A 17,235-nucleotide genomic window follows, 5' to 3' on the forward strand; every position below is an offset into this window, starting at 1 on the left:
TCGCTTACGGCCGTTCGTAGCTGCGCTTGTTTCGGGCTCGTATGAAGCGCGTGTCGGGGCTACCTCGAGCAATTACGTCGCAAAAGTTCGCTCGAAAGTTTTTCTACGCTTAACGAGCGTGATAAATTTCTGTTACGCGCCCTCAGGAGCGGCCGGACGCGAGGCCGAGAGTTTACAACAGCGATAAAAATCTCGTTGAAATTATTCATGGACAACGCTTACGCTTCTCTCTTGCCCTTGGAAGAAGAAGGTAGCTTAACTTACTCCTCTGAGCACAATAACCCGCAAGGAGAGAGCGTCGCGCATCTAGCAACAGTATATCAATGCACGTAAGAAAATTATTAGTTCTGACAATGCGATCTTGATTCAATCTAATTTATTATTGATATTTTACATCAAGATGCAGCTTTTCGAATAAAGTATAAAAAATATTTAAATATATAATTGTAACGAACATGGTTTATAAATCGAAACTTAAAAAAAGAAGAGCATAAAACCACAGCACAAAATATTGTTTGTGATATTTAATAAATCATTACATTAAAAAAAAATTTTTTAAATGCTATGGTTTTATGCTCTTCTCTTATTAAAAAATATTTAAGCTTAAATTATTTGAACATTGAATTCGTGAATACTGATTCGTGGCCATCGCTACAAGCTAATTCGATTGAAGAAGGCAAAGAACGCGCGCGCGCGGTCAGTTCCGCTTCATTCTACCACCCTTAAATTAATTTGCTATTATTCGTACTCTCCTTTCTTTCTCTCACTGGCAGCGTATTACAAAAGTAACCGTCTATACACTATTGATAAGTCAATCAAATAATTTGTATTAATAAGTACATAAATTTCAACAAGCACTGAAATAAATTAAATTATTAAAATGAGCATAAATTATCTCGCTCGATATATAATAGAATTTATATCTAATTTATACATCTTTCTCTTTGCGAATCTTTCACATTGCTATGGTTTGCTTTAACTTATCTTGCAAATATTATACATCTTAAACTAAAAAAGTTTAGCAATCTGTATATATATATATATATCGGACAAATAACATTTCGATCTTTTGCTGTGTGTGCCATTTCTTGTTTTTCGTTTTTCTCATTATTATGAACCTCACTGAATCAGAGATCGAATGACATACTCATACATGTACTATCGCAACAATGGTAGTGCCCAGTTTCTAAAGGTATCAAATTTGTTTCCATCCATAGCATGTTTGCGATGAAATACAAGCGCATCAAAATCAGATCACGCTACCTTACCGGTTGACAACCTGTCATTCTAACAACGTTTGCCAAATAACATGCATTTACACGATCTGTAATTACTCCTGAAGATTAGGGAACAATTACACCGTTACAGCTACAAACTCAATTTTGCTTGCCTACTGGCAATCGATTTTTTTTTGTCGTATCCTAGGAATTATTGCGGTAGTGCATCCATCAAACCAATAAAGACACTTCTGATAGGCCTTTAGTTCCCTATCCCCATTAGCTGTCACCCCATGCAAAAACTCCCTCTTCTCATTCTGGTAAGACAATAAAAACTTCCTACTGGTACTATTACTTGTTAGAACTTTCTTTTTTTCACTTCCTCGAGGGTGACTAATTGAGGTGACTAATTGAGGGTGATGACCACATGATCATTTAAATACCCATAGATCAAAATTCAAAACATTATAGACATTCATATATTTATCGCTCATATATTTATCACTTATACGTGCAATAAATATTCAAGAATAGTGAATAGTGCAATAAATATTCAAGAAAAACTAATTTTACAATAAAAAAATAAAAGTGAAAACTAAATTCAAGTTTAATATTTATGTAGAATGAATAAGCGAAAGATCACTATTTTATTTATATTTCTCAATATAAAATTTTTTCTTATGTTATTAAGATCAGCGAATTCAATAATTCAATCAATCCAACATTTAGCTCCTCATTCGAAGATTTTTCATACAATGAAATTTTAAATACAAATAATCGAAGACTTTCATTGAGAATTTTTTGAGAAATTAAAAAATATCTCTAATATAAATAATGATAGAATACAAAATGTTTTTTATGACATCTTATTAATGACAAGTTAATTTTTCAATTCATCATAATTTATATTTAAGATAATTTTGTAAGTTATGGATAATTGATTATTAGGTCAGATAATATAATTCATTTTCATTGTGCTAATAAAAACAATTAATATCATTTCCGTTGATTGAATAGTCGACATTATTGTGTACTATATGATACCACTCGAGCGTTTATTATTGACAAATCCATCATCGGGAATATACCATATATGACCCAATAAAATCTACCACGTCTATTAGATACAAAAAAAGTATTATTACAATTCGAGATACTCACTTTATGAAATTTTCAAGCAGTAACCTGATACCACCAATACCTAGTAATAAGAAACCCCAATTGACGAATCCCGTGAAGTTATCGAAGCCGGAGCTCCACGAAAAAAGACTATCTCTTGGACGGTGACATCTGCAAAAGAAATAAAACAACTTGAATTATCTATTTTTCCATTACTTTGCTATTATAGCGATATCGCCAATAACATTAGTTTTCGCAAATAGGGTTTTGTGGAAAAACATATGAAAACTGTTTCTAAGATAATTTTTTTGACGCTGAGTCCGAATCTGCCATCGAAATATTTTCGAGTTAATTTTTGAGATACAAGAAAAGACATTTCTTGCAATAAACATATAGAGTTTTTATTAAAAAAAGGAAATTAAATCAGAAGTTGAACATTTCATTTTTGTTTCGTTATATGACTTTGGAGTTCACCAGTTTCACATATTAAAGTCCAGCAGTAGTCGCCTATCATATTTACGTTGCAATATTCTTGGTCATGATTCTGAATTATTTAAAATTTGGAAACGTTCAGACAAAATTTTGTTCAGTATTTGTCATACCTAAATTATTTAAAAAGAAATGCTATATCGTAAAATTAACTTTATATCAAAAATTCGACATGATTTCTTGTGGCAGAATTCAAAGTCAAAATTACAAAATACATTTTAAAAAATTGTTTCGTTTTCTTGAACTTAAATATTATTAAATATTTATGAAAGTGAACTAGTGAAATTTTTCAACGCAATCACTTTATAAAATATGTTACGTAATAATTATTAACTTTCTCAAAAGCTGAGTTACAAATAATGCCTTCATGTATATTTTGTATTCGCTTCTTCAGGATCTCTTTATGAATAGCGAGCTCGTTATTATACGTACGGAAATTCGATAATAGACCAAGCGCTGAGTATAGCTAAAGGAGAAGAAGGTATTAAGGAGAATATTCTCGTTCTGGCGCGATACTAGCAAAATGATCCTTGTGCGCGAGCGGTATGAAGAAAGACGTATGAACGTCATAGGGATGAGAATGGGGCAATAAAGGAGCTTTCATATCGCACGGTTATACATGTCCTTATATCAATTTACGGACTGACGTATAGTTCACACGTGACGACGCGGTAAATGATATAAGTCACTTTTACTGCAATAAAAGATGCTCATTATTTGATGGACGGTCGAGCAAGCAGTTCTGTCTCGGAGACACCCCGTGGGATTTACAATTCTCGCGTTTTCCATATAAGTTTAGTAACAAAATGTAGTTTGTAACAGACAATCGTAGTAAAATTACTATTATATTATGTACACGACTCTCTGATTTTGTACTCTCGACGGACATTATTTCGTATTCGGCAGACATTCAGGACATCCCTTTCATTTAGACCATGCTTCGTTGAGATATTAAAGTGAACAGTAGCAATGTATCCTGATCCCACGAAGATACGCGCAATGCGTGTTTTACTTTCAAAATTTATCTCTCTTTAGAGCCCTTCTTTAAGAAAAATTATTTAGAAAATTAAAAACAAAAATATTGCATTAACAAATAATAAAATAAGATGGTTAATCCTACATTACTCGTAGCTTTTTTAATATAATTAATCGCGCGAGATGTTTCCAACAACCTAAAATCATATTTCAATATTCATTGCTCCCTTTAATGATTGAAATCGAACTTGATACTATTTTATATGTCCCTTAAATAAAGATAAATGCAAAAAAGTTTTTAATTGTAAAATAATTTGTACTAAATGTAATGTGTATAAAAAATAGCATTTACATTTAATGAATTTATAAAGTCGAGATGCCATGGACTCCACATAAATAATGAAGAATTAAAAAGAGAGTCTCAAGATCATATTTTTAAAAAATAATAAAATTTTGTATGAAATTGTTTTAATTATATTATACTATTAAATTTATAATATCAAATTAGACCTAATGTGAATTATTTTTAAACATTTCTATAGGTCGTCACTACTTTTACTCAATATATCATTAATTTAACTAAAATGATAGAATTAAACATTTTAATTTAAGAAAAAAGAATTTGACTCAAATCTTACTTATTATTTACTAACTGAATACGTAATATAAATATTGTTTATATTGAAACTAACAACAGAAATACAATATATTGATTTATATTTTGATGCACATGAAAGTTAAAAATAACAAAATGCTATTTTTGGTTCAAGAGTTTGAGTTCTCATTGCTACTTTGGTATCTAACAGTGTATAAGTTGCCCATTCGACACAGGCAACCGTTGTCATGAATAGCAACCACATCTCGATCAAAGATACGAGAGGCACTCGAGTGTTTTGTACACCGCAAGACAAAACCTTTCGAAAAGTTTATACGATGGTCCTCATCGACCCTTGTCGCGTGCATGCTACCAACGAACGGATGACAGACGCGTATCGTAGAAGCCGATTACGGAGACGCATCCGGTATATAATCCACCCTAGAGACACCAAGACAAGAGGGTTTTGTGTTACGATCCTCTATCATACGCTATAGATACCATTCAGATTTCATGCACGGAGTATTGTTGACGATGCGTACTTGCCAGTCACGCGAGAGTAGCGCACCATACGGAATTTCCAATATCTAAAGTGCATATTGGACGTACATGACGATGCGAAAAGAGTTACGTACTAAAAGGAATAGTATCACAATGAATATATAGCAAAGAACAAAGGAATAAGATAGGACTTCTTATTCTAGTACTTTATACTTGAAGTTACTTTTAACACACTTAATATTCTTGTCATTATAACGTTCTTTCCATTCAAGCTCTCATTCCCAAAACTAAAAAATAATTTTCTTCAAATGAACTCAAAAAAGAAATGTTTAATTTTAAGATATTAAAATGTTTTATTCTTGACTTAAAATATTTTAATTTTAAACTTTTTTAATACAAGCAAAACACTGTGCATTTAAATTTAAAACACTAAAAAACGTTTAAAATTGAAATATTTTTTATTATTAAACATTTGTTTTACAAAAATGTTTCAAACGTAAACATTTTAAACACTGCGCTTTTTACAGTGTAAGATCGAAAATAAATTTTCTCCGTGTAAGCATGTACGTAAAAAAAAAAGATATTTCTGAGCAATTTAAAGGAATCATTTTAAACAATCTAATGCGTGACGTAAATTAATTAAATTACTTATTTATAAATTATATTTTAAATTTCATATTTCTTCAAAATTGTGTGACTTTTATGTTACAAGGATAAAAATCCGTCCATTAAATAAATCACGAATTATTGTCGCTAGAAATAGCATCATGATATCCGTAATCAATATATAGAAGGAAAATAAATCTCATATCAAGCGATTCTATTTTGCCGACTTCTCGATTGCCTCTTACTTCGTGACCGCTAGTATTATGCTGTTATCGAGATAGGTCTTGTGAAGCTTCTATATCACTTTCATGGAGAGAAGAATCTCTCGTCTTAAGTATTTACATGAAAGATCCTAGCGAAAACCCGGGGCGTGAGCGATAAGATGTATTCTTGAGACCGGTCTCTTTGGAATTTCGAAGAACCAGAGACTCACAACTGAAAAGCCATGAAATTGAATTTATATCCTTCAAGATATTACAATTTAACTTCCAAATCGTATAAATATCTTAAAAAATATGATGAAAACGCAAATCCCTATTTAAGATCTCTTTAAATTAAAATTCAAATTATGATTTTAACTGAAAATGCAAATCCTTTCAGTAAATAAATGTAACATGCCATAAACGTAATATGCCATTTATTATCTTAGTCCGTAATTATTCAAACTCTAGCGTTAAAGTTTTAAATATTGCTTAGTCATTCAAGAGAATAACACATGAGAATAAATTATTCTAGCTTCGTTGCTTATTTTTTTGCATTCTTAATTGACTTATTCGTTACAAGTACTTATTTCACATCGTAAATAACTATTATCGCAAAGAGGCAGTGTTTACTTATGTAACATGCTTAATATGTTTAACAATACATAATAATTATGCAAGTATTCTTACTTGATAAAACGAATATAACATTGATTTGACGACGCACAATACGCACAAAATATGTTTTAATTATTCTTTTTCTTGTATAAATATTCTGATGTACCATGTTTTTTACATTTTTCTCAAATATAAAATTAAATTCCAATATATTACGTTTTTAACAATTAATAATTAAAATATGTGTGAATAAAAGTTAGAGATTTAAGATGATAAATATAATAACTAACTATACTTATGCAATATTTATATAAAGTAAGAAACTAAGTATTGTGTACAATTATCAGTTTATTTAAGAAAATATTTATCAATTAAGTAAATCCGTAATAATCGTTTTAATATTTACACGTCACATTTATAATTTATCAGAATATAGATAGATATATGTTACGTGTGATAGTAGTCATTATTTCACTTATTATTAGTTGACAAATATTTTCCTAGATAAACTGATTTTAATACTTTTTTACGTAATATATTAATTACGTAAGATATCAATTAATTATATTATATTAATAAAATCATATAATTTTTAAAAATATATTTGCTATAAATATATGGTGTATATTTCTAAAATATACAACATATAATAACGTAACGTGCGCAAATATTATAAATTTTCACGACGACGACTTCACAGCGCGATGACGATGCAATTTGTCTGGTGAAGAATTCCGTCGGTTTTGCGTATAAAATGTAACAGACGAACGTTATATATCGCCCCGTCGTAATTACCCGCAGCTACCCTCAGCAGCGCGGTTTCTGCGTGCATTCAACAACATCGTCGCACGTCCTCCCTCTCCACTACCCCGCACACAACAGTCCCCCTAATAAACCCTCTCGACCTGTACGTCGTAACTATTACTCAGAATTTATGGCAGATCGCGATAATTAATAGAGCCGCGATAGAAACGGCGGTTGGCGTACGAAGAGCTATCTCTCGCGCTTCTGGTATTGGGGCAAACAGGACGCAGACGTGTCGCTCGGAAATTCCATATGCATGAGAATGACGATGGACTGGATATGTCCGAAGTGTCGCAACCAGCGTCTTTGGGAAAGGTGAGATATGGCTGCGAACGCATTTTACGACCTTTCGACTTTTGTCACTCGGCCTGCGAAACACAATGAGTCATCTGATATGAGATAAACGGCGATTTATATGATATCAAAGAAATGACGCTAAAATAATGTTTCGTATCGATGTACGCATCGATGTATGTCGTGGCGTACTTCGATCAATATCTGCTGAAAATGAATATAAGAAAGTACTTTTAATTTTATTTAAACGGAAAGTACGAGTTTGCTGAAGTATCTATATAGAAATCTTGATAGATAGGATAAACTCGGGTAAGATAGTCAATAAGCTTTCAGAATGACTTCAAAAATACTCTATTTAACAATTATCAGAGAAATTACAGACTATGACCATCTTTTCTGTATGACTATATATAATACCCTAGTTTACTCCGCAAATCTGAAAATAGATAATTTTGTTGGATCATCAAAATAATTACATAGAAATCTCAAGCATGAGTAATACTGCAAAATGTTTTAACATTCTCACAATCAATTTGGAAGTTCTATATAATTGTTTTGATGGCCGAACAAAATTGTTTTTAGATTTGTATTTAGCTAAATTTTTAAATATTTCAGCAAAATCATTTTGTCGACATTATTTTTGACTCTCTTTCTTCCATTAATAGTATCATATTATGTTTCATATTGATAGATTAGTGTCGACGACATCGTCTTGTCAGGTTGAGAAAACCATGCTTGAAACTAGACACGCCCTCTCGGATGATTTATATCGGGATTGTTGGTGATACTTTTTAGACAAAGTCCGAAAGCAGCATCCGCTCGTGATAAGTTGCAATATCATACTTCAGTCCACTTTCTGACAAACCGCAGCCATGAAGGAGCAAAAAAGGATCAACTAAGTTGTCGTTGCTCTTCCGGAAACCGGAACTGAAAGACGCGCTCCCCAAGAGAGCGCCACTTTCTTGTTGCTCCAAGGCAAATCGCTTCCGCTTTCTTGTAGTGGACATATTATGGGTCGCGGAAAAAGTTCTTCTTAAGCGAAACTTGCGCTAACGCGACGAGTTTTCGGCACGTAGTCGCCATGCCGTGGCATCCCTTGATCATCGACACCGCGATCGCGCGCACAACTTTGGCGTCGAGTTTTTGCTCGTAACATCCGACGAGGACTCGTTTTTCTTCGCCGATGTAGTGGTGAACGTGACTTCAAACCAATCCGCGAATTTAATTGAACTCTGAGTTATGATCGCTGATGATTGATTCCGCCATTTTGATGTTATCTGCATGACGAATTTCTAGGCTTTGCCCATTCTTTATAATCACTAATCAGAATAAATGTTTAAATAAACAGCCTCTCTCATCAAAATTATTTTGTCACTACATTTCTATTTAAAAATGAGTAGCATTTCATTAAAAAAAAAAGAGCAAATTTTTCTTTATTTCAAACTTATGAAAAATCCTGATTACAGTCTTATTGAAAAAAATAGCAGTGGTGATTTCACATCATTTTTCCACGAACCATTATTATCATTATTACCATCCTGCATTATTACATTTCAGTTGTAAATTACCATTAGAAATAATACTCGCATTTCTTTTTATTATTTTGTAATTTAAAAATTTTAATGGACACGCATAAGCACGCACCATTAAATGTGTAAATTACTTTGGGAGTTTGTCCACGTCCGAAAATAGCGAGAAAAAAAGCAAACAGAACGCATACGGTCATGACCGATAAAACTGTGAAAATTTTCAAATGAAATTATTTACAGCATCTAAAACAAAAATCGTGTTTATTCAAAACTCGCGTACTATTGAAAAATGCAAACCAACGCTCGCGGGTAGATTTTAAACAAAATAAAAGGAATTGCGCGCAAAAAACCGCATTGACATTCCTGTCGATCTAATTTAAAAATATGACGATTATTATTTCTCTGCATGAAAAAAATTAACATCCACGAAGTTGGGTCGAGTGAAAAAAATCCCTTTGCAGGATAGTGAACACAAAAATGAGACTGGAAGGTAGGTAGGAAGAGGAGTGAGGATAATCGACATATGATGGGCGAGCGAAATGAAATAAATAGAGAAAACGCGCTTTCACATCGGGAAATATTTCAAAACGCGGACGATGTTTCCGAATAATTATTCGGGCGTTCTGTAGTGGTCACGAAACATAATTCAATCGAGATAAATTTTCGCGCCAATACCCGACTGTCCATCACCGACATTTTCGCAATCCGACCAACGTTTTTCCGAACGATTCTATGTGTCACTTTTCGAGACAATTTTATTGGAAATTACGAACAAAACGACGAATATCGCAAACGAGTAAATTAAACTGTAAATATTTCTCTTTATTATAGAAAATCGTCAACGTTGATCAAATAATAAATGCATATACATTTGAGATAACTAAAAATTTAATAATAATATTATACTGAATTATCATTTTCTTCATCTTTCTCATTAAAATGTAACATAATCATTGATATCGTACTGTGCGAGTTTATTTAATTACTTGCTCGTTATTATTGGGACTGATACTCAAACGCGACCTCGCACTGTATAACAACGATGTGTCTGACTGCACATCTATCTGCGTAATAATTATTCAACATATATCACGGATGACTAATGTCCCGTGTCATACTGAGTTTGCATGAATTATTCCGAGATTGGGGACTTATATTCAACGCCAACGTAATTTCCTTACTGGTATCGTAGAATATCGTGCACTAAGATGTATTAAAAGAGTATTATTTCGTCGTTATTCCAAACATCATGTTTACGTACAAAGTACCTTTTCTCGTAACATATTTCACATTTGTTCAGCATTTCCTGATAGTGCTCGTATTTCATCTGCACATTGTTCTACAGCGTATTAAGTAACCATTATATTTAAAATAGATGTATTGAATAAAGAAACAAAACATGAAGTATTATCTTTATTATTATCTGTTATTATAAATGAATTTTATATCAGAAAATAATTAAAAAGAAACTTTTGTGTATGTTATACATATATATACATATAAATTGTATGAAAAAATTTGTACATAAACATGATGTTTGGAATAACGACGAAATAATACTCTTTTAATACATCTTAGTGCACGATATTCTACGATACCAGTAAGGAAATTACGTTGGCGTTGAATATAAGTCCCCAATCTCGGAATAATTCATGCAAACTCAGTATGACACGGGACATTAGTCATCCGTGATATATGCTGAATAAACAGTATTTTTACTATCGTATAAAAATAGATATAAATATTTTTTAATAATAATTCAATTCTATTGTTTTCTTCATTAACATAATACTTCATTTTTTTACATTCCATTCAAAATAAAAAAAATGTGTTGTTTGTCTAATCATCGTTGTAGATTTTAACGATCGAGTTACGCAACAGCACGAAACATCGGCTTACTTCTGCATAAAATCATATACTTCACGATCTATCTATTAAACCAATAAAACCATGAAAAATAAAGATGATCTTTTGTTTTCGGCTGAATTTGAAAGCCAAAACTCATAATACTGTTTTTTTTCTCTTCTCTCTGTTTCTCTGTCCATCTCGTTTATTTTTCTTTATCATTCATAAAAAAAACAGCGAAGAGTTGTTCGCGCAACGTAGACACGCCGAGTAGGAGGAAGAAGAAGCAGGAAATAGAAGAATGGTATCAGGTACGTGGACCTTCCTCGTCGAATGGTATCTTCCTCGGGAATCCTGATACCGGAAGACCTCGTGAATATTTAAACGACAGACGGATATACATATATTACCCGTGTAATGAGGAGGGAATCCTCCTACTACAACATCCGGCTGGCAAATCGGTGAACCGAAAGAGAATAAGAAACGGCGCTGGCGGAAGAATATTCTAAATGATTCATGAAGGAAAATTAAACGACGCTTTAAACAGGCTTTTCTTCCCTCACTTTCATTCATCTCAACTCCATACGCCTCCCCTTTCGCAGCTCCGACTACCTTCGGAATCGATTACTTATCGTCTTCTTCTAACTTCCAATTCATTTCTCGTTCTGTCTTTATGATATGAAAAATGTCTTCTTTCTTTCTATCTATCTATTTTATTTATCTACCTATCCGTCTAGATTCCATCTTATTTGCTCATTTTGCCATTTCTTCTTTTTCTTAACAAACCATTTTATTGCGATTTCTCTGACCGACGTTTCCAATCTTGGTAATGCATTCTGGAGAGATTCATAAAAATTTTCTCACCTATCTTGTGAACAGCAAACGGAATTCGTGTAAGTCAGATAAGCGTTAAAGAAGTTAATTTAAAGCTGGTCGTGACACGACTACCATATTTTCTTTTGCTCCCTTGGCGAAACCACATGGCAGCTTCATCGTCTCCATCCTGCAGGCGCGGTTAGACCAAATTGCGTTTCTTTTGACTCGACGATTACTGGCTGCACTGGTATAATTGCAAGTCTTGACACTGTATAAATATATTAAACATCAGTTCTTTATCTGAATATATTTCTACGTAAAATATTTCCTTAAACCTTCAAATATTTTTGGTTTGTTCATCTTAATGTTGATGAGAGAAAATGATGTCTTGACTCACAATATGATTTCTAATAAATATTCGCAGAGCATTTCAAGATAGACCACCTCACATGCGCGTGCTAATGTAAATAAAATAAATGATTAACAATTATTTGTAATTGACAGAATTTATATAACAATCTTTGTTGTACCTTTTTTAAACTTTTATTTTAAATTATTTTCAAACATGTAATTTTAAAATATAAATCTGAGAAATATCATCTGGCGCGTCATCTTCGCGACGATTCAGCAGAGTAAGAGCTCCGTGCCAGCGACGTCGAGTTACCGCGAAAAAAACCGCAACCCTTCCTAATCCGGACACTCGTTCCGTCCCTTCCGTCGGCGTAATCGCCACCATTGTTCTTCCGCCTGATTTCGCGCGCGAAATCTGCCACTGCCGCCTACGATCTTACCGTGGAAACGAGGCGAGAGAAAGAGGAAAAAGAAAGAACGATAAAAATTGCGAGGTAGCAGCAACGTTGGATGGAAAGGGTTGCGGGATTGACAGCACAATACCGTTAATCCTCATCCGTTTCGAAGGCACTACACGAGACGATTCTATGTGCTGGGCTCGCGAGAGATTAAAAGTTTTTGCCAAACTCGACGAAATGCAAAAAAGCAGTGACGGAGGAGAGAGAGAGAGAGAGAGAGAGAGAGAAAGACGGTGGGTGAACGGAAAGCAAAAATTTGCCGTAGCACGTTGAACGTCAGGACGAAACTTTACCACCCGCCGCGGAGATAACGCGTGATTGCAGGGTTTATTAAGAAGCTTTTTGCCAGAGAACGCATCACTCGGTCGAAATATGGGATGCACTACATGGAACTGACTCTAGAATTAGTATCAGTACACGCGATAATAACGCAACTAATAGTCCAGAGGAAATTAAAATCTTAAAATGAGATTCACTTTACTAATCATTAGAAATTAGTTTATCAAAGGGTTTCATCAGAGCTTCTTCTTATCTCGGAAAATTGATATCTAGAAAAGTTTTTCAATATTCTAATTTGTGTGATAATATAACCGCACCACGTATAAATATTTATTTCTCTTAATAACTTTCTAAATTATTTCCATAAGAGACGTATACGCTAGTTACATGCGAACTAGTTTGTGCAAACTCTCCGGATGTAGCATTTGAGTTTAGCTAATCCTCTCTAGCAGCACGCAAGGCGGAAGATCCCAATTTGTATCTTGTCTTTGGCGGTAATCGATTGTTGCTCCACTGAGTGAGCGTTACAACACAGTTAAACAATGCATCAGTGAACTTAGCAATTCTCTTTATAGAGCAAGATACGTCGAATCAGGTGGGCAAACACATCCCGGGTACTTCCGCACCGAAATCGAGAACGGGAGGAGATCGGCAACTCCGAAGTCAATCTCGAGCATTCCGGAAATACATTGTAAAGCAACCAGTCCCCCGTCCTTCTCGCTCTATCTGCCTCTTATCTGTATTCCTCGTCGCTCACGCGCGGAAAGAAGGGGACGAGAATCCGATATTGCCCGGCTGCAGGCTCGTACCCATCGTACGTCTAATTGCAAACTCGTGAAAACAAGAGAAACGCTCGACAAATACGCCGCGAGTAAATATAAGGATCGTTTGTTCGAGGATGGATTCGCCGGTATAAGGAGCGAACCAGGAAGAATAAAGGAGGCGCGCGCGCGCCAAGATGGAAAAGAAGCTGCGACGCGGCAAAAGAGACTCGCCATTTTCGAGAACAAGAAACTCTTGTTTGCAAGTCATTATACCGTGTTGAAGGGGGTAAGTTTTTACTCTCTTGTCTTTCCCTCTTTTCCTCTTTTCCCCTTTTCTTCTTACTGTGAACAGCGCAATGGACGGAACTCACGTGAAACAACCGGCACACATACACACGCCGGCAGAAAGAGGTAAAGTTGGTGCGTAACAAAGTACAATATTTTCGAAACACAGAAATAACATTGAATTTGTAATAGCTAATTTCAATATCATACGCTTTTATTTCCACGAGAAATATTCTTTTCTCGTCCATCGAGAAAAATCTTTCATTAAAATCAATATTAGAATAATATGTACATTGATTTTATTCCTTCATTTTAATTATTCTGATATTTTATTAGTTAAATCTGTTTGCAATTCTTCGTTATTTTTCCCAGTAATTAATAAAACAAAATAATAACTCGCATAAATATGTTCATCTCTATATCAGAGATATATTTGTACTAAAAAATTATACCTTATCAGTATTTTGTATGTTACAGAAAAATTGCATTTAAAATACATCGAACGTGACAATTAATTAATCACGAGTATAATAAATGTTTTTGCGACGTTTACATGCATTCTCTGTTCTACGATACATTGTATTAAATAAATCCAATACTTTTTATGGCTAATAATTTATTCATGTATTATTATATTTTATATATAATCTCTCAATCGACTTTTATAATATGCAAAAAAGAAAAATGTAGAAAGATATGATCGTTATAATGTACAGCATTCTGCATTTCAATGCGTACAATTTCAATGCAGCAGTATTCTGTTATATTCTACTCGTATTAAACAAATGCTTTTACGTCAATGCAAAATCGAAATACTTTGATTAACGATTTTAATTATTGAACCACATGTATATTTTTTATTTCTAATTAAACCGTAAATAAACCATCAATTTATTAGCTTCCATTGCCAGTAGAGTTTTTAGCTTAGCAGTAAATACTTGATGCAGATGCGTTTTTTAATCCATGTAAAAAACTTGCAATATAAAAGTCTATTTATTATAAAAAGTATTATAAAAAACATGTGAGGAAGAGAGAAATAATATCACCATTATCGTTAATTATATTATAATAAAATAGAAAAATAGTATATATATATATATATATATATATATATATATATATACACTATACACTATTAATTAATAAATAACACATTTATTTTAAAGTAAAAAATAAATAACTTTTACCAATGTCAAACATTAATATGTAAGAGATAAAGAAAGAAATACAGACACTTTATTAATAAAATTTAAAAATGAAAAATAAAATTCTTTAATATTTTTTATTTTTATTTTTGTGTATACGTATACTTTAATAATTAATTAAAACATAACCAAATTCACATTTTACTCGATTTTGTAATTTTATTCATTTTATAAAGAAATGCTAAAATCTACAGAAACAATGGATGTTCATTAAAAAAATAACGTAAGCTATATTTTCATATAAGAAGAATTGTTTAATGATACGGAATAGAGGCATTTAAAAAAAAATCTTAGCGACAATATCGCGTCAAAACGATTTTGTCATGTCACTCGAATTAACATTTTAATTAACGGCACTGAAAGATGGTGTTCCGGTGCGCATACTTCGCCACGCATTCCACTCTATGGAACGTCAGCGGTTCCGGAAGCCACTGAAGAGTGACGACTATGTTGCGAAGGGGTTGCCGAGGAGTTAAAGCAAAATCTCGGTACGACCCAAAGCTTAATTACGCTCACCGGGGCGCACGGAGGCGTTTAAACTGTTTGTGCATCGCGTGATCGAAAGTTCGTTATCTGCAACCTTGACCTACGATCTTCTGATGTCTAACTGACAGAAATGACGTTTCCCGAACCAAATATATCGATATCATAAACTGACTGGTAGAATCATAACGTAAAATCATTATTATTCATGCAATTTCTATTGTGCTTCGAAGCAAATTTCAAGCTTTTTCAGTTTAATTTTTTTTTCATTAAACTATACTGTTCGTTTAACACAAACTTATTCAGAAAATTAATTATAAGAAATATATATTAAGTTCTAGATACAATAAAAATATAATATATTAGGTGTTGGAATTAATTCGTAGCGTTTTACAAGTGATGGGAAGTACTTTCATTAATGTATTTTTTAATGCTCATGTGAAATAAATAACATTCTTTCATTAAAAAACGCTACGAATTAATTCCAACACCTAATAATATTTAGAGAAACAAGAAACATATACAAATTATAAAACTTTTTTGCTGTTCTTTAAACAAAATTGTTGCATAATCATTTTATCGATATTTTTTTTATTAAAATATTTTGCAAAACGACAACTTTATTTATTTGCGCTTTATCAATTCAAGTTTCTTACTTACTTAATTTCAGTTACTTGAAAATGTTTTATTATATCAATAATAATGTTTTATTATATACAATTAAAAAAAAAATATTTATCTACTCTTAAGAGAGAAATGGTTATGTTGATATTTTCGGTATACATATACAATAATTCAATTGAAATTTAATATCCTCTCCATATTCATCCATAATTGGCAGATTAATAATTAATTATTGGAAAAAAATAAACGACTAAGAATAATATGAATATTAAATTATTTAATTAATATATTATACATATAGATCTGTATTTACATCTTACTTTAATCGATGAATGTGTGTATTTATCAATTAAAGTGAAATACAAATACAGGCCACACCAATTTCTAATGTCAATTTCAAAGAATATTTAATTCCTCAGTAGAAGCTATCACACCGTTAATTAATATTAAACTGAATCCTTCGACTTCGTACATATACGTCACCGAGAGTTCATATAAATCAAATATAACTGTTATTATTGTATTGTATAATGCTATTTAATGGCACTTTTTACTTTGCCGTTACAAAACACGTTTAAGAATTATTCATTATTAATTTTTTCATCTCACAGTCATGCATCTCATAGTCATTATATTGAATAGTGTAATAGATGAAATAAACTGAAACCAAATAGTATCACAAAGTGAATTAAACTGGCATATAATACAATAAAAAAATCAATGTCCTCTCCTCAAAGTTACACATTATAGAATTGAATTATGAAAGTCTTACATAGATCAAAAAAAGTAATTCATATAGAATTTTCTCTCTTTAAAATAATATAATAAGAAATTAAAGCTCTCCCCTCAAAATTTTATATATATATATATATATTACATTATAAAGTTGAATCATGAAAGTTTTATACAGATCACGCGAGAAAAATAATCCGTGTAAAGTTTTCTTTCTTGAAAAATGAATTCTATATTATAATCTATTTCATATTTTATATAATTCCTCTTTATAAACGTAAAAGTCAAATTAGAATGTCTTACGAGACTGAATTTTACATTTCTCACAAGATATTCTCCAAGTTCTTCAAATTCGATGGTGCGATCTCGTTAAAGATTGATTTACATTCGAAGTTGTAAGCATAATACAGTCAAAGTCTAACTCGACTTCGTTGATAGACACTTCG

General features: G+C 32.3%; 1 protein-coding gene across 1 annotated transcript in view; it reads right to left on the minus strand.

The window, feature by feature from the left end:
* The window catches only part of mdy (diacylglycerol O-acyltransferase), a 101,875-nt gene that overhangs the window by 82,455 nt on the left and 2,185 nt on the right, over positions 1-17,235 (minus strand). Inside the window, exon 2 of the mRNA XM_011065035.2 lies at positions 2,379-2,507. Coding sequence (XP_011063337.2) covers positions 2,379-2,507 — 129 coding nt within the window. The remainder of the gene's footprint in view (positions 1-2,378; positions 2,508-17,235) is intronic.

The sequence above is a fragment of the Acromyrmex echinatior genome, chromosome 5, assembly GCF_024713525.1.
Source record: "Acromyrmex echinatior isolate Ae372 chromosome 5, ASM2471352v2, whole genome shotgun sequence".
NCBI classification, from domain to species: Eukaryota; Metazoa; Arthropoda; class Insecta; order Hymenoptera; family Formicidae; genus Acromyrmex; species Acromyrmex echinatior.